Here is a 25,647-nt window from a genome sequence, read left to right as displayed (position 1 = left end):
GGGATGGGCTTGTGGGTGTGGGTGTGGGTGGGCAAGATCTTGAACTTTCAACTGGGTGGGGAAAACCAGGAAACTTTCAGATTTGGGTTTTCCCAGAAGTGCCAACATGGCTCTCTTCATCCATTGGAACGTTGAGCGGTATGTTGCCTTGAACTCTATCAAGTTTGGGCAAACCGAAGAGGTGGTGTTGGGAGGCTCCACCCACCCACCCGGACATCATCACGTCACATTTTTGATGCTCTGCGCATGCGCGGGAGGTCCTGAGCATGCGTGCACGCTCACATTTGCAAACCGGTAGCGAAGGTATGTAGATTTCACCCCTGCCTTAAGTCAGTTTTTTTCAGTGCCGTTGCAACTTTGAACGGTCACTAAACCAACTGTTGTAAACCAAGGACTACTTTTGCTAATGAATGCGAAGTCATCCCCTAAAATGGGCTGAGTCATCTGAACATTGTACTGCAAAGTCGTCGTTTTTAATCTCCCTTTTAATGAAATGTGCCGGAGAATATCCCTTTTACGATCGAGGCCAGAACAAATAGGGAAATAAATGACTAATTTGCTGTGCGGAAACTTCATCCGAAGTCAAAGTCAAGTTGAGCAAAACACAAGCATTGTCTTGGCAGCTTATAAAAGTTATGCAAAGCTCTGAAAAGAGATCCCAGCAAAGAATGAAGAATAACATTTATTACAGGGGTGTCCAAACTTGGGAACTTTAAGACTTGTGGACTTCAACTCCCAGAATTCCCCAAGTCTTAAAGTTCCCAAGTTTGGACACCCCTGATTTATTAGGAACCCACGGGTGTCCACCCATTTGCAATTCTCTTCTAGGAGGGATAAATGAAACTGACTCGCTCTGAGAACTGCAGCTAAATGAAGCCACTCTGAAGTTCATGTGCCTATTGTTTGATCTGCTTGTTTGAGCTGCTATTATCAGTTGAGACATTTGGTTTATTGCAGTGTTCTTCTAATTTGGCAACTTGGATGACGTGTGGACGTCAACTCCCAGAATTCTCCAGCCAGCAATGCTGAAGATATATGGACTTCAACTCCCGGATTTCCCCAACTATCCTGACTAAGGGAATTCTGGGATTCAAAGTCCACGTCTTCAAGTTGCAAGGTGGAAAACAATGGTTTACAGCTTTACCAGGAACCGATGTGCGGTAAGAAAACTTTGGATTAATGTCCAGATCTAAGAATATTTCTTAGGCCTGCGCAATATATTAGTTAGGGCCAAGGGTGGGTTTCAATTTTTTTCGCTACTGTTTCAGTGGGCGTGGCCAACGTGACATCACTCACGCACACTCAGTCACATGACTCCCTCACCAAGCCATGCCCACCAAAACGGTGCCGAAAAGATTTGATGGTGGGGGGGGGGGAGATCATCAGAACTAAGGGAGTGCCTGCAAATTACCTGTTTAAAAAAAACGGTCCATCTCTGGGACTTCTCTGGGACTGGCATGCTCACACCGTTAAAAAAGGGGGGGAAATTACATTTTTTCAATGAAGATTGTTCTGCCAAAAATAAAGATGGCGACACCCAAGATAGAACTGGTAGGGTCACGTGTCTGGCCGAGTTACTACCTATTCGGCTGAACCGGTCCGAGCCGGTAGGAACCCACCTCTGGTTAGGGCCTGCGAGTATTACAATATGGTTCCTTTTGTTTCCATGTTTAGAATTCCCTTTTTACCTCAAAACTCGCAGAATATATCGTTGCATTGTTTTCATTTTTCTAATCCAGGCGCCAGTACCTGGCCTTGCACTCCCGCAGGTCTCCCCTCTGCTTGGAAAGCCTATGCTGCTAGTCCTCAGTGAGGTCCTTCTGCTGAGCCTCCTTCTCGGCCAGATCCAATTTGAACTGAGCTGTTTTGCCAACTCTTTCTCCTGGTGGCTGCTTAGCTCCAACAACTCCTTCCTGTTGGGGCCCTAAGGAGCCCAGGCGGGCAGGCAAGGAGTGGCTGGGAAGGGAGGGGCGAGTAGAGGCCGGCAAGGCGCCCCTGGATGTGAGTGACATTGTTGGCCACCCCTACCCAGTCACATGACCAACTAGCCACGCCCACACAGCCAGTCATTAGGCAGATCATATTATTGGTCCGTGGGATATAAAATTATGAATTTAGTGGCCCCTGAGGTCCGAAAGGTTGGTGACCCCTGCATAGATAGTCCTTGACTTACGACCGGCTGTTAAAAGATATGACGGGCATCCCTTATTATAACCAGAATTTGAACTTCTAATGATGGCCTCTCCACAGTTATCTGACTGTCTCCAGCAACTGGGTGCATTTACTGGCATCTGCAGTGTCCTTTGATCACATGATTACATTTTATGATGGGTTTTTTAAATTACAAACCAGCATTTACATCCAGTTTACTTTTCAGTGAAAGCAATTCATAGCACTGATTTTCTTAATGACTATGGTATTTGCTTAATGACCAGAGTGGTTACTTTATGACTGCAGTATTTGCTTAATGACTGCTGCAAAAAAAAGATCATAAAATTTTGGCAGTGATGTAGGTGGTCTGATTTATGACCGTTATGGTCATATCTATTATAGCTTTTTAAGGACAGGTTTTGTTGTGATTGTAATTTGGGGACTGTATCTATTCCATGTGACCCTCTCTGGAAGGGAAAGTTGGACTTAATTCAGTTAAGCTCAGTTAGTAACAAGATTGTTAGATGAATCTGCTTCTCCATTGACATCGACAGAAGGTTGCAAAAGGGGATCACGTCAGTGGTGGGATTCAATTTTTTTAAATTACCGGTTCTGTGGGTGTGGCTTGGTGGGCATGGTGTGGTTTGATGGGCATGACTTGGTCGGCATGGCAGGAGAAGGTTGCTGCAAAATCCCCATTCCCTCCTGATCAGCTGGGACTCGGGAGGCAGAGAATAGATGGGGGCAGGGCCAGCCAGAGGTGGTATTTACTGGTTCTCCGAACTACTCCAACTTTCCGCTACCTGTTCTCCAGAACTGGTCAGAACCTGCTGAATAACATCTCTGGATCACGTGACCCAGAACACTGCAACCGTCATAAATATGAGTCAGTTCCCAAGTTCCCAAATTTTGATCATGTGAACTTGGAGATGCTACAATAGTTGTGTTAAAAACAGTCATAAGTCAACTTTTTCAATGCCATTGTTAAGTTTAAAGAGTCACTAAATGAATGACCAGAGGCCATTTTATGAGTATCACCTTGCCTAACGAGCAGATTTGCAACCATCATGACTTAAGACGGTCAGGCTCAGTGGTGAAATTCAAATTCTTTTACTACCGGTTCTGTGGGCGTGGCTTGGTGGGCATGGTGTGGCTTGGTGGGCGTGGCTTGGTGGGCGTGGCAGGGGAAGGATACTGCAAAATCTCCATTCCCACCCAACTCTGGGGCCAGCCAGAGATGACATTTGTCGGTTCTCTGAACTATTCAAAATTTCAGCTACTGGTTTTCCAGAACCTGTCAGAACCTGCTGGATTTCACCCCTGGTCAGGCTCCATTATGGTTGTAAGTCGAGGACTACCTGCCCTAAACCATTCCCAACTGGGAAAACGAATCATTGGGATCCCTGTACTGAATTCTGGAGGGATGACAATCAGAAGTGATTCCTTTTCCTTCCCCCAAATTAATCACACAGACCTCGAAAGCCAGAAACGTAAAAGTGTTTATTTTTGAAAATATTTACACCGTATTTCAACATCACATAAAAATTCCTGGAGAGCTTAACTAGATCATTCCAGGGTAACATAACTTTTGGAACCAAGTTCATCGTTTCCTTCATTTTGAATAATTTTTAGTACAAAGTTTCCCTTTATAAAACGAAACTGTAATTTTTGAGGCTGGGGCTCAAAAACAAAGCAATGACCGTTAAAAGGCCATTCACTCCCATTTTAAATCTCACCTCAAACTAGTCGAGTGTTTTCAAACGAGGCAACTTAAAGATGTGTGGACTTCATTTCCCAGAATTCCCCAGCCAGACTCCAACTCCCAGAATTCCCCACTCTGCACGTATGGACTTCCTCTTCCCCAATCAGCCATGGGAAGGGCAAATGAATTCTGGGAATTGAAGTTCATTCATCTTAAAGTGCCCAAGTTTGAGAAATATCAACAACTATGCATCTGATGAAAGCTTCTACTTTTGAATAAATCTTTAGTTGAAAAGGGGGCAATCAGATTCCTTTTGAATTTTGGCTATTATACACGAACATAGTTTATTCAAATTTGCAGTCTAGCCTAAAAAAACTGTTTCAAAGGTGGAAATGGATGTCCCTATAAGTCACACAGACTGAAGCTCAACTATGTTTTTGTCCACACAGAGTCAAGAAATATTGAAAAAGCAGATGCTTTTAGAAATCTACCTTTCTATTACGACTGCTAATATTTCCTAAAAATAGGGTCACCTGTATAGGAATGGAGGGGGTCATAAAAGTCAAAATGGCTGACAGCTAAAGCTTTATACTAAGCAGCTCTAAACATGGCAACTTTAAGTCTTGTGGACTTCAATTCCCAGAATTCCTCAGCCAGCCATGCTAGCTGAGAATTCTGGGAGTTGACGTTCACAAGCCTTAAAGTTGCCAAGTTTAGAGATCTCTGGCTTATACCATGTTGACTTTCTTTTTGGCACCTACAGAAAATGCTTCTTAAGCCACCTGACCAGGGATGGGATTCAGCTGGTTTGGACCAGTTCAGGTGAACTGGTAGTTATGGTGAACAGTTGGCCCCACTCCCCAATTTCCTGTCTTATATTTCCCTGCTTTATAGCTCAGCTGATTCGCATGGCACAGATTGTTGCGCGTCAGTTGTTTTACTCAGTGGCACTGACACAGAAGGTAAGTTTTTAAGCTTAAAGTGGGCAGTTTTTGAATATTAGGCACATGCGTGTGGAAAGCACTCAAGTACATGCAAAGCATGTGCTCACTGAACCGGTTGTTAAAACGGTTGCATCCCACCGGTGCACCTGACCCAATTTTTTTCTTTGGCTGGTCTCAAATAATGTCACTACCCCTACAAAAAAACAAAAAACAAAAAACAAAAAAACCACATTTTTTTACACAAGCGTCTCAGCAAAACACTCTAACATTTAATTCCCCATTTACAGAGAATTGCAAACTGATGCATGAACTTTCAAAATAGGTCTATCTGACCAAAACAAGGCGTTCTTAAGGGCTAATCATGTCCGCTACAGTAACTCAAAAACACTGTATTATACAAAAAAGGTGGCAGGAGTGTTAACTCTAAGCAACAACAAAACAAACCAATAATCACAGCAATCTCAGCAGCATTCATGTGTGTTTGCAAGGTGTTTTTTTTTTTTTGCAAGCACTTGAAGGCAGGGCAAGAAGCAATGGGTGGAAACTAATCAAGGAGAGAAGCAACCTAGAACTAAGGAGAAATGACCTGACAGTGAGAACAATTAACCAGTGGAACAGTTTGCCTCCAGAAGTTGTGGGTGCTCCATCAGTGGAGGCTTTCAAGAAGGGACTGGACAACCACTTATCTAAAATTGTATAGGATCTTCTGCTTGAACAAGGGGTTGGACTAGAAGATCTCCAAGTTCCCTTCCAATTCTCTTCTTCTGTTATTCTGCATCCCATTAGAAGTTAAAACTGGATTCAGCATAGATTTAACTAAACTTAACCAATTATAGAAACCAAGCCAGAGAGAGTTCAGTTAGTATTTCAGTAACACATCACCAGGGAAATCAAGAGGTACAGGTAGTCCTTAACTTATGATCAAAATTGGGGCTGAAACCTGTCGCTGGTTGTTAAGTGAATCATGTCCAATTTTACAATCCCCCCCCTGCGGTTATTAAGTAAATGTGATGGTTGTAAGTGTAAAAACTGATTGTAAATAACATTTTGTAACTTCAAATAGTCACTAAACAAGTGATCGTAAGTTGAGGATTACCTGTAGAGTGGAAAACCATAGCAAGCTACTTCAATTGTATTGCCAAGAATATTGCAAAAACTCCTCTCTAGAATATATATATATATATGTGTATATTTAATTCAACATTATGCAAAGCCATCGTGTATAGTCTTTCTCGCTTTTCTATTAGCAGGCTGTTATGAACCACCCAACACAAACCACAGTTTAGCAAACTCTATATATCTAATCTCTGGTGCTCACTAAAAAAAAAAAAAACTGTTCTTTTATCATCCTAAAAATGGCAAGTTTAATTCCCTGTCATCTTTTTCTTCTTCTTTTACTTTTGAGTAAACATGTATTGGAGCCTTCTGAAGAATAGATTCCCCAACTCCGTGAAACTAGAGACACGGATTCTTTATTCATTAAAAAACAGAATAAAATATATGTATTTATCTGTTCCTTTGGGCCCAAGATTGGCAGATTCTGCATGCTAAATCTGCATTTAGTCCAGGCGGATAAAAGCTCAAAGCAGCCAAGATAGGCTGTGTCAAATCCAGGAGGAGGAAAAAAAAAATTCCTGAAAAATATGGGAGGGAAGTCACAAATTGGAGCGCCAGTTTGATGGACTGGTTAAAGGCAAGAAACTAGAAGACAGTGAGTTCTAGTTTTGCTTTATGCAGAGAGCCATCTGGGTGAGCTTGAGCCAGTCACTCTCTCAGCCCTAGGAAGGAGACAATGGAAAACCACTTCTGTAAAGTTTTGCTGAGAAAACTGCAGGGCAGTCTCTGCAAATCACCTTATGTGTATGAGTCTTTGTGTGTGTGTGTGTGTGTGTGGTTAAAATGGACTCAACAAAACGATTAAACAGAAGGGAGAAAATCTATATCATAAATACAATATAAATAAATATTTTTTATTAGTTCCTTTTGAAAGGTTAGAGTACTGGGAGGAAAAGGGGAAAGTTGAGGTGAGATTTGGTGAAGTGGTTACAGCTGGCCTAGAAATTGGAAGGGTGCGAATTCCAGTTCTACCCTAGGCACAAAACCAGCCAGGTGACTTTGGACCAATCAGCAGGAGACATTTGAGTTCTAGTCCTGCCTTAGGCTCAAAAGCTGGCTGGGTGACTTTGTGCCATGCCCCCCCCCCTCTCTCAGCTCAGCCCACCTCACAGGGTTGTTGTCATAGGGAAAATCAGAGGAAGATTAGTTAGGGTGTCTTGAGATGCACAACAAAGACAGGATATAAATTGAAAATAAATGGTGGTTTTTTAAAAAGAGGCAGGGCTTCACGATTGCATTTTTCTAGCTGCCATCTTGACTTTTTGATACCAGCTACACATTTTCTCCATGCAGTGTCTCACTTGGTCATTCTTTCCAGCCGAAGAATTAGGATTTTGGACAACAAGGGAAGATTTCTCACGGATATTCCTGTCTAAAATTCTGCGTCTGCCCACTGCCCCCATTAAAAAACAAGCAAACTGCAGTTCCTCTGAAAAGAAGAGCATCATATCAAAGCAAAAGTGTTTTTTTTCCCCTGGAGAAATAAACCCAAGTGTCTTTTTTGAGAATTAAAAGTGGGACGGAAATATAGGTTCAAAAGGGAGGGGAGGAAACCACAAGGGAAAATAGCTCTCACCAGAGCAGTGATTCTCAACCTTGGAAACTTTTAAGACATGTAGACTTCAATTCCCAGAATTCCCCAACAAGTGAGTAAAGTTCCATTCCCAGAATTCCCCAGCCAGCTTGGGTGGACTTCAGCTCCCAGAATTCCCCAGCCAGCTTGGGTGGACTTCAGCTCCCAGAATTCCCCAGCCAGCTTGGGTGGACTTCAGCTCCCAGAATTCTCCAGCCAGCTTGAGTGGACTTCAGCTCCCAGAGTTCCCCAACAGGAATTGGTAGACTTCAAATCCCAGAATACCCCAGCTAGCTTGAGTGAACTTCCTCTCCTACGCTGGCTGGGGAATTCTGGGAGTTGAAGTCCACTTGTCTTAAAGCAGTCAAGGTTGGGAAATAACTGTTCCAGGTAGATCAAGGAACTTTGGGCTTGTTCACACAGCTGCAGTTTGCTTTATACTGTGAAAGCTAATCCTGGTTGGAGAGGTGGGCATGGACATGGCACGGGCCACGCGTACCCGGAGAGAGTGGTGGTCCTGCCAGCGATGCCATCTTTTTCGAACTGCAGAACGCACCTGGAAAAGAAAATAAGAGAGTAATCTGGTTAGTAGTCCTATTATGTGGTAGATCCAGAGATGCTTCTCTAAGTGAAAATAAATCATCTTTTATTACCTTAATAAAAAAAAGGGTGAATACTCCAATATCTATTCCCCTCAGTTTCCCCTTTTCATATGTCAATTCAGGTTTGCCAGGCCTGCTAAGATTTCTATATTTTCAGGTATCCTGGCATTATTTACGACCCAAAATTTCTATTGCTAACTAAGCAAGACAGAAATTGTGTGAAGTGAGTTGTGCCCCATTTTACGACCTTCCTCGCCACAGTTGTTGAGTGAATCGCTGCCGTTGTTAAGTCAGTAACACGGTTGTTAAATGAATCTGGCTTCCCCATTGGCCTTTGCTGGTTAGAAGGTCAAAAAAGGGGATCACGTGATCCCGGGACGCTGCGACCGTCATAAATATGAATCAGTTGCCAAGTGTCTGAATGTTGATCGTGTAACCACGGGGATGTTGCAATGGTCATAAGTGTGAAAAACGGTCACAAGCCACTTTTCTCAGTGCTGCTGAAACTTTAAACGGCCCCTAAACGAAGGGTTATAAGTTGAGGACTATCAAGTATGCATCTTGTACTGAATTTTCCTCCAAATCTTGAGGGATCTGAGGAGATTCCAAGATGGGATCCTGCTGCGTCCCATTTCAAGAGGAATCCCCCTCCCTCAATGGGCCATCATCCTCAAATTTATGACATTCACACCAAACCTGGGTCACGTTTTGAAACAGGATTGTCAAACTTGATTTCATTGAGGGCCTTATCAGGGTTGTTGTGTTTGACCTTGGGGGCTGGGTGCGCGTGGCCAGTGAGGTGACCCTCATGTCAGGGGTGCCTGTAGCAGCCCAAGTGCTCCGCCAGTAAAAGCTAACCCATTTTTGCTGGCAGACGGTTGCAGGAGGCCATCACAGCCAAAAACGGGAGGACCACACACAGTCTGCCCGAGCTCCGTTTGTGCTGGCAGAGGCACCACGGGCCAGTCCTTCGCTGTTTCCAGGATGGCCCCCACGGGTCAGATCTAGGCACCCCGTGGGACGGATGAGACCTGTGAGCCTTGCGTTTGACACCCCTGTTTTAAAGCAAGTGTGAACAATGGATCTGGAATTTATCCTTGTTGGTCAGATACTCCACATTACTGACTGCCTCCTGAAGCTGATAGGACTGCTAGTAGAAAATATCATATTTTTCAGAATATAAGACACTCCGGAGTGTAAGATGCACATTAGTTTTGGGGGAAGAAAACAAGGAAAAGAAATTCTGCCTCTGCCTACCAGCATCCATCCGTATTCATCTGGCTAGCATCCTTGCAGCAGATAGCAAACAGCCTGGTCAGCTTCAGCACCTTATCGCAGCCTGATTCAGCACAAGCAGCAGATTGACTGTTGGATTGGCCTCCCAAATACTGCTAATCAGTTGTTCCAGGCTGCGGGGATCGACAAAGCCCATCACTGCCTCTGCACGTCGCATTTTCGGCCTCTGCGCGTCACGTGTTTGGCCTCTTCCAGGCTGCTGGGATTACCACAGCACATTGCCGGCTCCGTGCATCACAATTTTGGCTACTGTGTGTTGCATTTTCAGCCTCTGCATGCCCCGTTTTTGGCCTCTGCGTGTCAGGTTTTCAGCTCGTTCCAGGCAGTGAGGATTCCCGTGGCCACAGATCTCCGCTGCCTGGAACTGGCTGAAAACATGACGTGGAGACGCCAAAAATGTGGCATGCAGAAGCCAAAAACGCAATGCGTGGAGGTGACGATTGACAGCGATCTGCTGTGGCGATCCCCGCAGCCTGGAACAGGTCAAAACATGATGCACGGAGGCTGAAAACGCAATGTGCGGAGGCGGTAATCGGCGGCAATGTGCTGTGGTGATCCCTGCAGCCTGGAATGTGCGGAGGCCTAAAATGCGACATACGGAGGCCAAAAATGTGGTGCGCTGAGTTCAAAAAGAGATGGCGGGTGGGGCCCGGTGAATGGGCGGAGCTTCAAGAACATTTGCTGTATAAGATGCATAGACATTTTCACCCACTTTTTAGGGAGGAGGAGAGTGCGTCTTATACTCTGAAAAATATGGTAATTAATCCCCCCAAAATGATGGAGCTACCAAAGAATTACTGGTAGTCCTTGTCTTACAACCGTTCATTTCGACACCATTCATTCTATTACGGAACTGGAAAAAGTATGATTCACACAACCATTGCAGCATCCCCATGGTCATGTGATCAAAATTAGAATGCTTGGCAACTGGCATGTACTTATGACAGTTGCCGTGTTCTGGGAAGACGTGATCCCCTTTTGCGACCTTCTGACAAGCAAAGTGAATGGGGAAGCCTTAACAACCGTGTTACCAACAACAATTGCAGTGAGTCATTTAACAACCGTGGCAAGAAAGGTTATAAAATGTGGCAAAACCTATTAACAATTACCTTGCTTAGCAGCAGAAATTTGGGCTCAATATTGGTCAAGGACTACCTGCAATTCTTTTAATCAGAGAAAATAATATATCTAATTTTGTTTCTAGAAACCACTTCTAGATTTTATGCTGAAGGTAGAAAAAAAATGAAATCTCAACATTAGGTTTGCTGATTTTACTTTGTTGTTATAGCAATATTTACTGGTACATACTAGTATTTACTAAGTATGAAAAAGTAAAAAAACTTGAGCCTGTAATTTTATTTTGCATTTTACTGCATTGAAAAATGTTAAAAGTCAATGCTTTTTTTTCCTTGTTCATTTTCCCCTTCATCCCACAGTTTTTCCCCTTTCTTGTTTCATTTGTATTTTATATAATGATAACCTTAATAAAAGGTACTTATATTATATTAAATATAATATAAATATACTTTTATTAAAAGTGCCATTTTCTGTTTTAATATAAAGATAGATTAAAAATAATACAAATGATATATTACAATACTTATATTATATTTAATATATATTTATATTAAAAAGAGAAAATGAATAATCCCACAAATGTGGTTTTGAGGGCAGATATCGGAATCAGCCAAATTTACCACTTCCTATAGCAGATGATAACTCATTTTCCACTTATCTTTCATTTCAGTCTCTGCTATACAAAATTAACAGTGCTCTTTTTGGGGCGATTGAAGAATAAATATATCTAATAATTCACATGTTGTTTGTTGCAATTTGGAACAGTTCTCATTTCACCACAAACAATTACCCTTAGTTTAATAAAAACAGAGATAATGCAACTTACCTCACTATTTAAGAAGCAGTAAAACACAGACACAAAAAAACCCTAGGAAAGAAGGAGAAATATTTAGAAGTAGATTTCCCCTCCTCAAGATTAAAAAAAAAAAGAAAACATTTATATGAACAGAGCAGTTGTGTGCAATTTAGATGCAAGCTTTTACATATTAAGATGTAGCCCATAATAAGTATAATAGTTATGTCTCCCAACCGGGCAGTTTCAGAGAAGTTTAAAATTCTCACAAGCTTGTTTAAATTTAAATCTAGTGATGGTTCACAGCGGTGTTTCTCAGCTTCGACACATTGAAGATACGCCAACTTCAATTCCCAGAATTCCCCAGGCCAGCTATGAAGTCCACACATCTTTAACTTTTTAAGATTGAAAAACTCTGATCTATAGATATGAGGAAGCTCAGTGTGTGAATTTGCCTGCATTATTTTAATTACAATTTTACTCTCTATTATCCGGGCTGGATTTTAGATGCAAGAATCTAGTCCAAGTGATACATTTCAAATACTGATGATAGGGACAGAAATTATAAACTAGATCTTTGTATACAGAGGTCCAGTTTTTGGAATGAATGCTCAACAACATTTTGGAGATCCACTCCTTCAGACATAAAAGAGTTGGAAGGGACCTTGGAGGTCTTCTAGTCCAACCCCCTGTTCAAGCAGGAGATCCTATACCATTTCAGACAAAATGACTGTCTGATCTCGTCATGAAAACCTCCAGTGATGGAGGACTCCTAACTTGTGGAGACGAGTCATTCCATTGATTAATTATTCTCATTGTTAGGCAATTTCTACTTAGTTTTAGGTTGGATTCTCCTTGATTAGCTCCCATCCATTGCTTCTTGTCCTGCCTCCAGGTGTTTTGGGGAATAGGTTGATCCAATGGTGAAATTCAAATTTTTTTTTCTACCGGATCTATAGGTGTGGCTTGGTGGGCATGGGAGGGGAAGGATACTGCAAAATCTCCATTCCCACCCCATTCTGAGGCCAGCCATAGGTGGCATTTGCCGGTTCTCCAAACTACTCAAAATTTCCATTACCGGTTCTACAAACGACTCAATATTTCTACTACTGGTTCTCCAAACTACTCAAAATTTCCATTACCGGTTCCCCAAACTACTCAACATTTCCACTACCGGTTCTCCAAACTACTCAACATTTCCACTACCGGTTCTCCAAACTACTCAACATTTCCACTACCGGTTTTCCAAACTACTCAAAATTTCCACTACCGGTTCTCCAAACTACTCAACATTTCCACTACCGGTTCTCCAAACTACTCAACATTTCCACTACCGGTGTTCCAAACTACTCAAAATTTCCACTACCGGTTCTCCAAACTACTTAAAATTTCCACTACCGGTTCTCCAAACTACTCAAAATTTCCACTACCGGTTTTCCAAACTACTCAAAATTTCTACTACCAGTTCTCCAAACTACTCAACATTTCCACTACCGGTTCTCCAAACTACTCAAAATTTCCACTACCGGTTTTCCAAACTACTCAACATTTCCACTACTGGTTTTCCAAACTACTCAAAATTTCCACTACCGGTTCTCCAAACTACTCAAAATTTCCACTACCGGTTCTCCAAACTACTCAACATTTCCACTACCGGTTCTCCAAACTACTCAACATTTCCACTACCGGTTTTCCAAACTACTCAAAATTTCCACTACCGGTTCTCCAAACTACTCAACATTTCCACTACCGGTTCTCCAAACTACTCAACATTTCCACTACCGGTTTTCCAAATTACTCAAAATTTCCACTACCGGTTCTCCAAACTACTCAACATTTCCACTACCGGTTCTCCAAACTACTCAAAATTTCCACTACCGGTTCTCCAAACTACTCAACATTTCCACTACCGGTTTTCCAAACTACTCAAAATTTCCACTACCGGTTCTCCAAACTACTCAACATTTCCACTACCGGTTCTCCAAACTACTCAAAATTTCCACTACCAGTTCTCCATAAATGGTAAGAAGCTGCTAGATTTCACCCCTGGTTTCACCCCTTTATGGCAGCTCCCCAGATATTGGAAATACTGCTATCATGCTACCCTTGGTCCTTCTTTTCACTAAACTAGACCTACCCAATTCCTGCAACGTTCTTCATATGTTTTAGCTTCCAGTCCCCTAATTATTTTTGTTGCTCTTCTCTGCATTCTTTCTAGAGTCTCAACATCTTTTTCATATCACGGCGACCAAAATTGGATGCAATATTCCAGCTGTGGTCTTACCGGGGCTTTATAAAGCGGTACTAACTTGACATGATCTTGATACTCACTCCCTGATTTCGCACACCTACCTGAAAGGATTGCAAGAAGGAATTGAAGTAGATGAAAAAGATCTGGGATATGTCATCTTCTCCTGGATTGACAAAAAACAGCATGTAGGTAATCCCCAGAAGCGGCAGGAGGACCAATGTTGCTTTCACCGCCTTCCTGTTAAGGAGAAGTCAGAGATCAAGTATTGCTCCAGCATGACTGTCATTGACAAAAATCCAGACATAAAATTCTTCCAACCCCCATCCCTTGCTTCTTGTCCTGCATTCGGGTACTTTGAAGAGCCGTGGTGGCGCAGTGGTTAGAATGCAGTATTGCAGGCTAACTCTGCCAGCAGTTCGATCCTTACTATCCTCAAGGTTGACTCGGCCTTCCATCCTTCCGAGGTGGGTAAAATGAGATTGTTGGGGGCAATAGGTTGACTCTGCAAACCGCTTAGAGAAGGCTGCCAAGCATTATGAAATGGATATAAGTCTAAGTGCTTTTGCTACTCCTTCGTCTTTGTAGGATCGCCGCAAATACTGGAAGACTGCTCCCATGTCTCCCTGAGTCCTTCTTTTTATTAAACTACTAGACCAGTGTTGAGTTCCGGATCCCGGTGCAACAGGGCCTGGCATCCCCCACATGCACGTGCGCAGCACATGAGCACATGTGCTCTTACCTCCTGCGACGTCTCCACGATGCTCCAGCTGCTTGGCGGAGTGTCGCCCAGGGGCTGTATGCTCCGTGCGTGGAAGTGCAGAAGAGCTCAAATACAAGTAAGGAGCTCGGGCGGGCGGGCGGGCCCTCTGGAGCACCGTATTAGAACATTCCAGCTACTCGGCAGAGGTCGCGCAGGTGTTGTACACTGCTCGTGCATGTGCAAATGGCCAGGTTGGCTTAAAAACAGGTAAGGTATGTGGGCGGGCGGGTGGGCCCACCAAAACACCACTGCAGTATGGTGGCCGCTGCTTCCAGCTGCCCCCAGACGCCCATACCAGGACATACCGGCTGGAACCCACCACTGACACACATGCTCAGATTCCAAGAAGAATTCTGATAATTTCCAGACAGGATTGGGAAGTGCAGGCTATCAGTGGCTGACCGGCAGGGAGATGAATAGTTGTCTGCCATACCTATTCATCTCTGCCCCCTGCCTTTTATCCCCAGAGCTAGGGTGGGGCTGCGCTAGCAGTGGTGGCTCTTCCATCCCAAGGACCGGCCTATAGATTTCCACTGCTCTCCTCTCCTCTGTGTTCTGCACATCTATGTGTCATGCACCGGACTCACTGTTCCTCCTCTTCCTCATCAACCACCTCCAGACCTGGGGGCTGTTGACTCTCCATCTGAGGGCTGATGGACAGCCAAGCCTCCGTCTCCATCTCTGTCTCTGCCAGCTCCATTCCCTCTTCCCCCTCAGAGCTCCCAGGCCGCCTCCTTATCTGATTCGACTGCCAGAGGTGCTGGCAGCCAACAGATCACAACAGAAATTTGGCACAACACACTTAACCACCACCTCCCTTAGCAACATAATTTCTGATCTCAAAAGCTGAGGTCCACTTTTAATAGTGTACTTACCTGTATTGTATGGTTTCCGAGGTGGTTGAAGCTCTCAGTTTCGTCATTAGAATCCTAACTATGTTAAACAGGAACACAAAATTTATCTGTGAAAAGGGAAAAAAGAGAGAAAACCAAATCAACAACTTTTAGTAGGGAATAAACGCAGTTAGGTGATCTTTCTGCGCCTCTGTCCACACAAGAGAGGGACTGAAGCAGCACTTTTCCCGAGCAAGCCGAAATTAAACTATTATAGTATAGTATTGCCTTTATTGTTGTTGTACATCATATATACAACGAAATTGGTTTTAGCCGCACTGGTGCAATCCATGACAAAAGTAAAAACAACATAAATAGTATAAAGAACAATCCCTATGCAAGTAATTAGGGGAAAAATAATAATGACAACTAATATGTTTCTGAGTGTGCATGGATTGTGATTGTGGTTGTGTTTAAGAGTCTGACAGCCCCAAGGATAGAAACTATTTTTATTTTCCGCCTTGAGGTCAATGCATAGCTCAAGATTTCGTAGCTGAGAAAATTGAGGCCTGTTCCTTCTGATTTTTGAGGCAGGGATGCATCAGCAGTTTGAATGGATATTGCAAGGAATGATAATCATACATCATTACTGTTTTTTTTTTCAGACTATAAGATGCACCGAAGATAAGACACACCAAGATTTTGAAGAGGTAAATTTAAAGAAAAAGGTTTTTGCCCTCCTCGGCCTCCAGAAGCACTCTGCAAGCCCCCCAAACCCTCTACACGGGGAGGGCAAAAATGCGATGCATGGGGGGTTTGGGGCACAAAAATGGGGTGTGCAGAGGGTGTGGGAGGAGTGCCTCTGGGGGCTGGGGAGGGCAACAAATGGCCTGTTTTTCGAAAAAAATGGGCCCGTTTTTTGCAAAAAAAAAGGGGGCATGAGTGAGTCTGGGGAGGGCAAAAAATGAGCAAACAACGGCCTGTTTTTCGTGAAAAAAGGGCATGTAGAGAGTTTGGGATGCCTGCAGAGTGCTCCTGGGGGCTTGGGAGGGCAAAAACACCCCCGTTTTTGTGAATAACGGGCCCATATTTCGCTTGTTTTTGTCCTTCCCAGCCTCCAGGACCACTTTGCAGGCCTCCCAAACCTCTGCGCATCCGTTTTTGCAAAAAATGGGATGCATGGGGTGGGGTTTCAGGAGGCCAAAAATGCTGTATTCAGTGTATAAGACACACCCAGATTTTCACCCGCTTTTTTGGGGGAAAAGGTGCCTCTTATATTCTGAAAAATACGGTAAGCGGGTCATGTGACTGTGTCCGATTTTATAACTCTTTTTTGTGGCAGTTGTTAATCGAAGGCAGAATTCATTAAGCAAATCAATTGTCCATAATTGGCATTTATTGCTGGAAACTGGAAATAAATGCTGATTTCTGTAAAAAAAAAGCATTATAAATCATGAACATGTGACCACACAGGACACTAAAATATTGTCGAATGTGATCACATGACTGTGGGAATATGGCCAGCTGTCACAACTGGGTCATAAATAGCCCTGGGGAAGGTGAGTGGTAATTTTGACGAGTCACTAGGTAACCTATCTTAAATTGAGGACTAACTCTATTTATTTATTTTACTTATTTTATTTATTTGGGAAGCTTATATGCCACCCATCTCACCTGCAGTCAACTCTAGGAAGCTTACAATCGACAAAAATAACTGTATGTAACATTTAAAACATTTTTCGCACTTATGACCATTATAACCATGATCACGTGATCAAAATTCAGACACTTGGCAACTGACTCATATTTAGGATGATTGCAATGCCCTGGGGTCATGTGATCCCTTTTGTGACTGTCTGCGACCCAAAGTCACCCAGCCGGCTTTCATGGTTGAGTCAGGACTAGAATTCACTGTCTCCTGGTGTTTGACCCAAAGTCACCCATCTGGCTTTTATGCCTGAGGCGGGACTAGAACTCACAGTCTCCTGGTGACTAGCTCAAAGTCAATAACCTGACTTTCATAACTAAAGTAGTATTAGATATGCTCATGATTACGTAATCTGAAAAAGGGAAAATATATTGAATGTTGATTCAGTCAACTACAACACTATTCTTACTGCATTTTGGTCAAATTCTGCTACTTTTTTGGATAGCTACAAAGCACTGAACCTCTTGGGCTATCTATTTTTTATGTAATTGGGAAGATCTACTCTGAGTATAAGAGAAGGCCATTTCTGGATGACACACAATTTATCAACATAATACAATTCAGTCTCTATCAGCTGCAGATGTCCAGAAGCAGTCCTTGTATCGTCTGATCCTACCCTAATAAATGTACACTTGGTTTGAGAGACGAGATATGACTGTCGATCAGGGGCAGGGAGGTATGGCCCTTTTGAGACCTGGGGACTTCAACTCCCAGAATTCCAGAGTCAAAATTGTTGGAAGTATCAACAAGCAATAGGCTCCTACTATCATATATGGGGGACATGTGGCGAAGTAAGAGAATATTGGACTAAGATAAGAGTATGCTTAAAGAAAATGTTACAACAAGAAATAGAATTTAGACCAGAGATATTCTTATTAGATATTATCCCAGAGAAATTCACAAAAGAGGATACCTATTTGATTATATACATAACTATAGCAGCAAGAATTGTATTGCCCAAAATTGGAAATCAAATAAGCTACCAACAGATGAAGAGATAATAAAAAAGATATTATATTGTGCAGAGATGAATAGGTTGACTATGAAAATAAAGGATAAAGAGGAACTGGAGCACTTCAAGACATGGGGAAGATTCTATGATTGGCTAGAGAAAGGAAACTAGAAAAGAAAATAGGGAGAAGAGATAGAACCCAGACGAGGCACTGTTAAATGGAAAAAGGGGGGGGGAGAAGGGGAAAACAGAAAAGAAAATAGTAAATATATAAGTATACAGCCAAAAGCGAGACATAAAGGGGAGGAAAATATAGCTAGGATAGATTAGCAAACGTAAGGGAATAAGAAATGATATCAAATTATATTTGGGTCTGCGGAAATACCATCCCAAGGAAATATAAACTGAGGCTGGAAAGAGACACCTACAATAATAGAAAAGAAAGAAGAAAGCAGGAGAACATGAAAGGAAGATGGGGGAAAGAAGAAAGAGGCAAGGAGAGGAGGATGGGAGGGAGAGGAAGAGAAGAAGAGAGGATAGGAAGGGGAAGAGGAAGAGCAGGACGGGAGAAAGGTAAGGGAAGAAGGGATGAGAGGGAGAGGAGGAAGGAAAAAAGTAGAGAAGGGAGGGAGGGAGAAAAGAAATAGAAAATGAGGTGGTGTTACAATAGGAAGAAGGGATGGTAAACAAAGCAACCCAAATTGTATAAGAATGATAAATGTATAGAAGAATAATTATGTGAATGTATGCTTATAATGCTATGTAAGAGAATAAAAATAAAAAAAATTCTGAAAAAAAAACAATTAATCAATGGAACAGCTTGCCTCCAGAAGCTGTGAATGCTCCAAAACAGGATGTTTTTAAGAAGATGCTGGTTAACCATTTGTCTGAAGTGGTGCAGGGTTTCCTGCCTAAGCAGGGGGTTGGACTAGAAGACCTCCAAGGTCCCTTCCAACGCTGTTATTATATATTCTATATTCCTCCACCCTGGTCCGTGGACCTTTCCTGGTCTGCGGCCTGATACGAACTGGGCCACACAAGTAACAGGTGAGCGAGCAAAGCTTCATTTGCACACGCACAGGATGTAGGTTGCGTGCAAAACCATTCCCCCACTCTGGTCCATGGAAAAACTGTCTTCCATCCATGAAATTGGTTCCGGGTGCCAGAAAACTTGAGGACCGCTGATTTATGGGCAGAATATGTTGTGGCTTGCCAGTGGCCAGCGAAGCTGGCAGCAGATTCAGAGAGTGAGGAGGTTGGGGAGGAAGATGGGCCAGTCCTGGAGTCTGGGGAAGGCTCTGATGTCAGAGGCAGAGAGGGGGCCAGGGCCAACTGACAGTTATCAGCTGTCTTCAGAGTCAGACATCAGTGAGGCAGATGAACAGCTGGAGCCTGTTCGCAGTGTGCGCATGCGTAGAGTGGCCAGATGAAGGGAAGAGCTAAAGAACAGGGGTCGACTTGGGAGTAAGGCCACAGGTGGATGATGAATGGCCCATCCCAGAGGGAATAAAAGAGGAGCGAAAGGGGAGTGGAGTTTGCAGGAGACAATTAGTTCATTTAATTGGTTCGGGACTCTCCGAGACTCCTTGCCAAGTTTTGCAGATATCAGCCTGTCAGCTCTCCAAGCCAGATAAGGTCTGTGACTGTAAATCCTCCCTTGCAAGTCTTTGCTGGATGTGAAGGAGCAGAATTCACAATCAATTAATAAAAGGGGTTTTTGTCAGGACAAGGAGTTTGTTTCATGCTCTCGGGAAGCCTTGGTCAGAACAGAATAACTGGAAAGAGTAAAAGCTTGTTTCCTGATGCCCTTGCAGTCTCCTTCAGCCCAAGAGGAGAGTCGATGGGGAAATCAAGACCGCAAAGATATATGAGCTCATTCTTTGCAATCAAGGAGCTATTTTAGAAATCCTTTTTAGAAAGATGCCTTTAGGGCTTCCTAGACAGAGGCACCTGGCAGCTACAGAAGTCTCTTTTGTGAGCAGACAGAGCTGAAATACCGTTATTAACCCCCGTCTTTTCAGAGCCAGTGAGGGAATCGCTAGAGTGAAAGGGAGAGCAGTAAACAGAAAAATATTATTTAGCACGGACCATAAAGTAGGTCTGATTCTCCACTTGGAGTAAAGTTCAACAATGCTCTTTGGGTTAGTCTCTCTTTCAAACCGGCAAACTTCACTGAATCACATTAAAAAGGATGAGAAGGATTTTTTGGGGGGCGGGGGATTTTTATAAGTACTATGGCCAGGAGAGATAAATTGCTGCCTTATAGGAAAGCTATGGCAAATCTAGACAGCATACTAAAAAGCAAACATCACCCTGCCAACAAAAGTGCGTATAGTCACGGCTCTGGTTTTCCCAGTTGCAATGGATGGCTGTGAAGGTTGGACCATACGGAAGGCTGAGCGCCAAAGAATGGAGGCCTTTGGACTCTGGTGCTGGAAAAGACTCCTGAGAGTCCCTTGGGCTGCAAGGCGATCCAATTGGTCAGTCCTAGAGGAGATCCACCCTGACTGCTCTTAAGAAGGCCAGATCCTGAAGAAGGGGAGCTCAAAGACTTTGGCCACCTAATGAGAAGGAAGAAGGACTCCCTGGAGAAGAGCCTCATGCTGGGAAAGATGGAGGGCAAAAGACGACAGAGAACGAGGTGGCTGGATGGAGTCACCGAAGCAGTAGGCGTGAGCTTAAATGGACTCTAGAGGATGGTAGAGGACAGGAAGGCCTGGAGGAATGTGGTCCAGGAGGGCATGATGGGTTGGACACGACTTCACAACTAACAACAACAATAACAATCTCTCTCAATCTCTGCCACTGTCTCTGGATTATGGAAGTTACAGTTGCTGTTATAAATCAATATATTCCTAAGGGCTTGTTTTGGTAGAAACTGGCTGTATAAAGGCCAGGTTTTTTGGGGGGGATGGCATAAGTTATGCCACATGACTAGGGAATGCTGCAAAGAAATGAGATCATGTGACCTTGGGGGGGGGGGGTGTCTATGCGCTGCAGTCATAACTTTGAATAGCCGTTGAGCAACCAGTCATTAAGCAAGGACCAACAGGTTGTTCTTGACTTGCGGTCACAATTGAGCCCAGGATTTATGTTGCCAAGCGAGACGCCTGTTAAGTGAAGTTTTTGCCATAGTTTTTGCCATTTTCTTGCCACAGTTGCTAACTGAATCGCTTCACTTGTTAAGTTGGTAACTCAGTTGTTAAGTGAATGTGGCTTCCCCACAGAATCCGTGTGTCAGAAAGTTGCAAAAAAATGATTACACGGCTCTGGGACATTGGAACCGTCATAAATATGAACTAGTAACCAAGTGCCTGAAGTTTAACCATGTGACCGTGGGGATGCCGCAACGGTCGTAAGTGTGAAAAAAGAGACTTTTTTCAATGCTGTTGTAACTTCAAATGGTCATTAAATGAATGGCTGTAAGTTGAGGGCTACCTGTAAATGGTGATAAGGTAAGTTCTCTTTTTTCATAGCAGAGAGCTGCTTGGAAAACCTCTATATAGTTCTGCCACCTTCTATATAGCGAAGGGGGAGATGGGATGGATACCTTTTGCACTCCCCGATAGTGGTTCCTATTTTTCTACTTGCATTTTTTACATGCTTTCGAACCGTTAGGTTGGCAGATACATGGCCCTAATAAAGAATATTGTTCAAATCTCACCATCAGCAGAATGAAGGGTGGTATTTAGACACTCCAGGTGTGAGAATGGAGTATTTGGTTTCCTCAGGATAGATACACAAGCAGAGGTGTAAGTCATTAGCTCTATTCATTTCCTTATCAAGATCTCAAGATTATTATCCAAAAAAACCTCTTGGATGAGAAGTGCAACATTTTCAAAGAAAGTCCAGTTGCTTATTAGAAAATGCATCTTGAGACAAATACGACCTTTGTAGGACCTCCACAGACATCAAGATCTCAAGCTCTTTGGTAGATGCCATACTCTGTCTAAGTCAGGGATATCAAACTCAATTTCATTGAGGGACGCATGAAGGTTGTGTTTGATTTTGGAGGGCTAGGGTGTGTGTGTGTGTGTGTGTGTGTGTGTGTGTGTGTATGTGTGTGGTGCTGGTGCTAGGGGCGTGGCCGAGATGGGCATCACCATCTTCATTCATCAAGGCTCCGTTTTTGGTTGCGACGGCCTCCTGCAGCCCTCTGCCAATGAAAACGGAGCTTGGAGAGGCCAGGCTTCATTTTTGCTGGGAGAAGGCTGAAGGAGGCTGTTGCGGCTAAAAATGGATCCTGGGCAAGTCGCGTGCAGTCTCTCTGAGCTTCATTTCCATTGACAGAAGGCTGCAGGAGGACGTCACGGCTGAAAACAGAGCTTGGCCAGGCTGCATGTGGCCCTCCCGAGCTACATTTTTCCTGGCAGAAGCACTGTGGGGCCAGTCTTTTGCTGGTTGCGGGGCGGATCTAAAGGTTCCGTGGGCCACATCCAGCCCTTGGGCCTTGAGTTTGACACCCCTGGTCTAAGCCTACTATGTAGATTGGGGTGTAAATCTACACTGAGCCAAATCAAACATGATTAGATTCTTCCAGAGTAACTGGGTCCATCAGTACTAACTAGGTCCGTGATGTGAAACTATGGAATGCATGCCACAGGTGGCACACAGAGCCTTCTCTGCAGCCGTCAATCCAGCCCAGCTTCACTCTGCATATGTGGCGCACTTCTTGCCGGCCAGCTGGTCTTTGGGTCTCTGCCGCGCATGTGTGCGTGTGAACTTGCTATTGCATTTTGGGGCCTTGTGCAGTACCCCTGCACCTCATTTTGGCTTCCAGGTGGGTGCAGGAGGCCTTCCAGGCCAAAACAGAATGTGGGGGTGTCACGCAAGGCCCCCCGTGCCCCATTTTGGACCTGGAAAGCCTCCTGTACCAACCTGGAAGCCAAAAATGGATGAGGGGGGGCACATGCATGGGGAAGGTGTATGGAAGTGTGGAGGGGTTGTGTTGCATTATGGGTGTGGGCATCCATACTTTCAACACGTGAGGACAAAAAAGTTAACCATCACTGAATCAGGTCAAAAGTTCACTCCCCCGTATTTCCTTAAGCCAGTAGATCCCAGTCTTAAATGGGTCTCAAGAGATCCACCTGAGTTCTAACCAAAGGAACATATTTGCAGTTGAGTGAGAAACTAGTAGCAAAGATTTGAGAAAATTAAACTGATTCCTTTTAGTGCAGAGCAATCCTTGTGTGAGCAGTTTTGTGCACTAGCCAGTAGAAGATTTGATTCTGTGGCTTTGAATAATTTACGTGCTGTTGGAAGGAAGTTATTCCCCTTACAGCTACCATATCTGGCTATTCCATTAGCAACTTTCCGTGCCATTGTTTTGAGACTTCCAATTTCATTGTTTTGAAATATCCAAAGGTACTGGACGGAAAATATATCCCTAGATAAATGAAGGCCTTCTTTTCTTCTGTTTGTTTAAATATTCTTAATTTTCCAAGTTCCATGTCTACAAAGATCAGAACAGTACTCCTCAACTTACAACCACAAGTGAGTCCAAAATTTCTGTTATTAAATGAGACAGTTCTTAAGTAAGTCCCCCCCCCCAATTTTACAATCTTTCTTGGTGCAGTTGTTAAATAAAATCACTGCAGTTAAGTTATGGTTGTTAATGAGAATCCAGCTTCCCAATTGACTTTGCGTGCTGGAAGGTTGCAAAAATTGATCACATGGTACCAGCACCAAATATGAGTCAGTTGTCCAAGAATATGAATTTTCATCACGTGTCCATGGAGATGCTGAAATGTTCCTAAGTATGGAAAATGGTCCTAAGTAATTTTCCCCCCAATACCATTCTACTTTTGAACAGTCACTAAAGGAATTGTTGTTAGGTTTGGGGCTACTTGTCCCAAAGGTGCTTTTTTCTCAGGAGGCAACTGGAGTTTCTTGTTTTCAATACAATACAATACAATACAATACAATACAATACAATACAATAATACAATACAATAGTAGAGTTGGAAGGGACCTTGGAGGTCTTCTAGTCCAACCCCCTGCCTAGGCAGGAAACCCTATACCGTTTCAGACAAATAGCTATCCAGCATCTTCGTAAAGACTTTCAGTGTTGGGGCATTCACAACTTCTGGAGGCAAATTCTGTTCCACTGATGAATTGTTCTCACTGTCAGGAAATTTCCCCTTAGTTCTAAGTTGCTTCTCTCCTTGATTAGTTCTCCACCCATTGCTTCTTTTTCTACCCTCAGGTGCCTTGGAGAATAGCTTGACTCCCTCTTCTTTGTGGCAACCCCTGAGATATTGGAACACTGCTATCATGTCTCCCCTGGTCCTTCTTTTCATTAAACTAGACATATCCAGTTCCTGCAACCGTTCTTCATATGTTTTAGCCTCCAGTCCCCTAATCATCTTTGTTGCTCTTCTCTGCACTCTTTCTAGAGTCTCCACATCTTTTTTACATCGTGGCGACCAGAACTGAATGCAGTATTCCAAGTGTGGCCTTACCAAGGCATTATAAAGTGGTATTAACACTTCACGTGATCTTGATTCTATCCCTCTGTTGATGCAGCCTAGAACTGTGTTGGCTTTTTTGGCAGCTGCTGCACACTGCTGGCTCATATTTAAATGGTTGTCCACTAGGACTACAAGATCCCTTTCACAGTTACTACTACTGAGCAAGGTATCACCTATACTGTACCTGTGCATTCCATTTTTGTTGCCTAAATGTAGAACCTTACTCTTTTCACCATTGAATTTCATTTTATTAGATAGTGCCCAATGTTCAAGTTTGTCAAGATCATTCTGTATCTTAAGCCTATCTTCTGGAGTGTTGGCTATTCCTGCCAGCTTGGTGTCATCTGCAAATTATTCCCTCATCCAAATCATTGATGAAGATGTTGAAGAGTACTGGGCCTAAAACAGAGCCTTGGGGTACTCCACTGCATACTTCCCTCCATGTAGATGCAGTTCCATTGAGGACTACACGTTGAGTGCGGTTGGTCAGCCAGTTACGAATCCATCTGGTGGTGATGCTGTCTAACCCACATTCTTCTACTTTATCTAGTAGTAGGTTATGGTCTACCTTATCAAAAGCCTTACTGAAGTCCAAGTAAACTATATCGACGGCATTCCTCTGGTCCACTAATTTTGTCACATTATCAAAGAATGCAATAAGATTAGTCGGGAATGAGCATCCTTTAAAGACATTTTGCTTCTCATCCAAGAAGATTCTTCAGCTCTGACAGGATAGTGGGAATGGAACAGTTTATATTCCTTGCAGACAGCTGGTCTATTTGCATTCTTTTAGAGAGTCATTGAGGCCACTTGGAGACAATAAACCTCTAAGTGCTTCAATGACCCGCCCAAAGGATGTAAATGTCCAGCTGTCTGCAAGAAATATAAATTCTTCCATTTCCCACTATCCTGTCTGAGCTGAAGAAGCTTCTTGGATGAGAAGCAAAACATCTTCAAAAGAAAAAAGCAAGAAAGTCCTGTTGCCTCCTGAAAAAGCATCTTTGGGACAACCATGACCTGGATGACTGAGACCTTCAGGCTACCTGTAAAACAAGTCATGTTTAAAACAAGTTTTTTCTCTCATACTCAATTTAAGTGAAAGATGGACTTTGAGGAAGTAGATTGATTCTTTTGAATTTTGATGCTGAAGACAGCTGAGCTGTGCTTCTCAATCTCTATAACTTTACGTTGTGTGGACTTCAACTCCCAGGATTCCCCAGGCAGCTCTGCACACCACCATCGCAACATCCCCATGGTCGTTCCATCAAAAGTTGGACACTTGGCATCTGGCACATATTTAAGATGATGGTCGTCTCCCAGGTTGTGATTTCCCAACCAACCTCTGACAAACAAAGTCAATGGGGAAATCCACATGTGCTTAACAACTGCACGGTTCACTGAACAATATGGCAAAAA

The 25,647-nt window shown here is 43.4% G+C and overlaps 1 protein-coding gene across 4 annotated transcripts in view; it reads right to left on the bottom strand.

Annotated features, from left to right (window-relative positions):
• Window positions 1-3,639: 3,639 nt before the first annotated feature.
• CRHR2 (corticotropin releasing hormone receptor 2) overlaps window positions 3,640-25,647 on the bottom strand; it is a 142,864-nt gene continuing 120,856 nt past the window's right edge. For all 4 annotated transcript variants that reach the window (XM_081970227.1, XM_081970228.1, XM_081970229.1 and 1 more), the window contains 4 exons: window positions 15,141-15,226; window positions 13,607-13,742; window positions 11,288-11,329; window positions 3,640-8,042 (listed from right to left, as the gene is read on the bottom strand). In XM_081970227.1, coding sequence (XP_081826353.1) covers window positions 7,902-8,042; window positions 11,288-11,329; window positions 13,607-13,742; window positions 15,141-15,226 — 405 coding nt within the window. In that variant the 3' untranslated portion in view covers window positions 3,640-7,901. The remainder of the gene's footprint in view (window positions 8,043-11,287; window positions 11,330-13,606; window positions 13,743-15,140; window positions 15,227-25,647) is intronic.

This window comes from Natrix helvetica (genome assembly GCF_964273705.1).
Source record: "Natrix helvetica genome assembly, chromosome: Z".
In the NCBI taxonomy this organism is placed as follows: Eukaryota; Metazoa; Chordata; class Lepidosauria; order Squamata; family Natricidae; genus Natrix; species Natrix helvetica.
The sequence above is the reverse complement of the archived record's forward strand: the minus strand, read 5'-3'. Positions and strand labels throughout refer to the sequence as shown.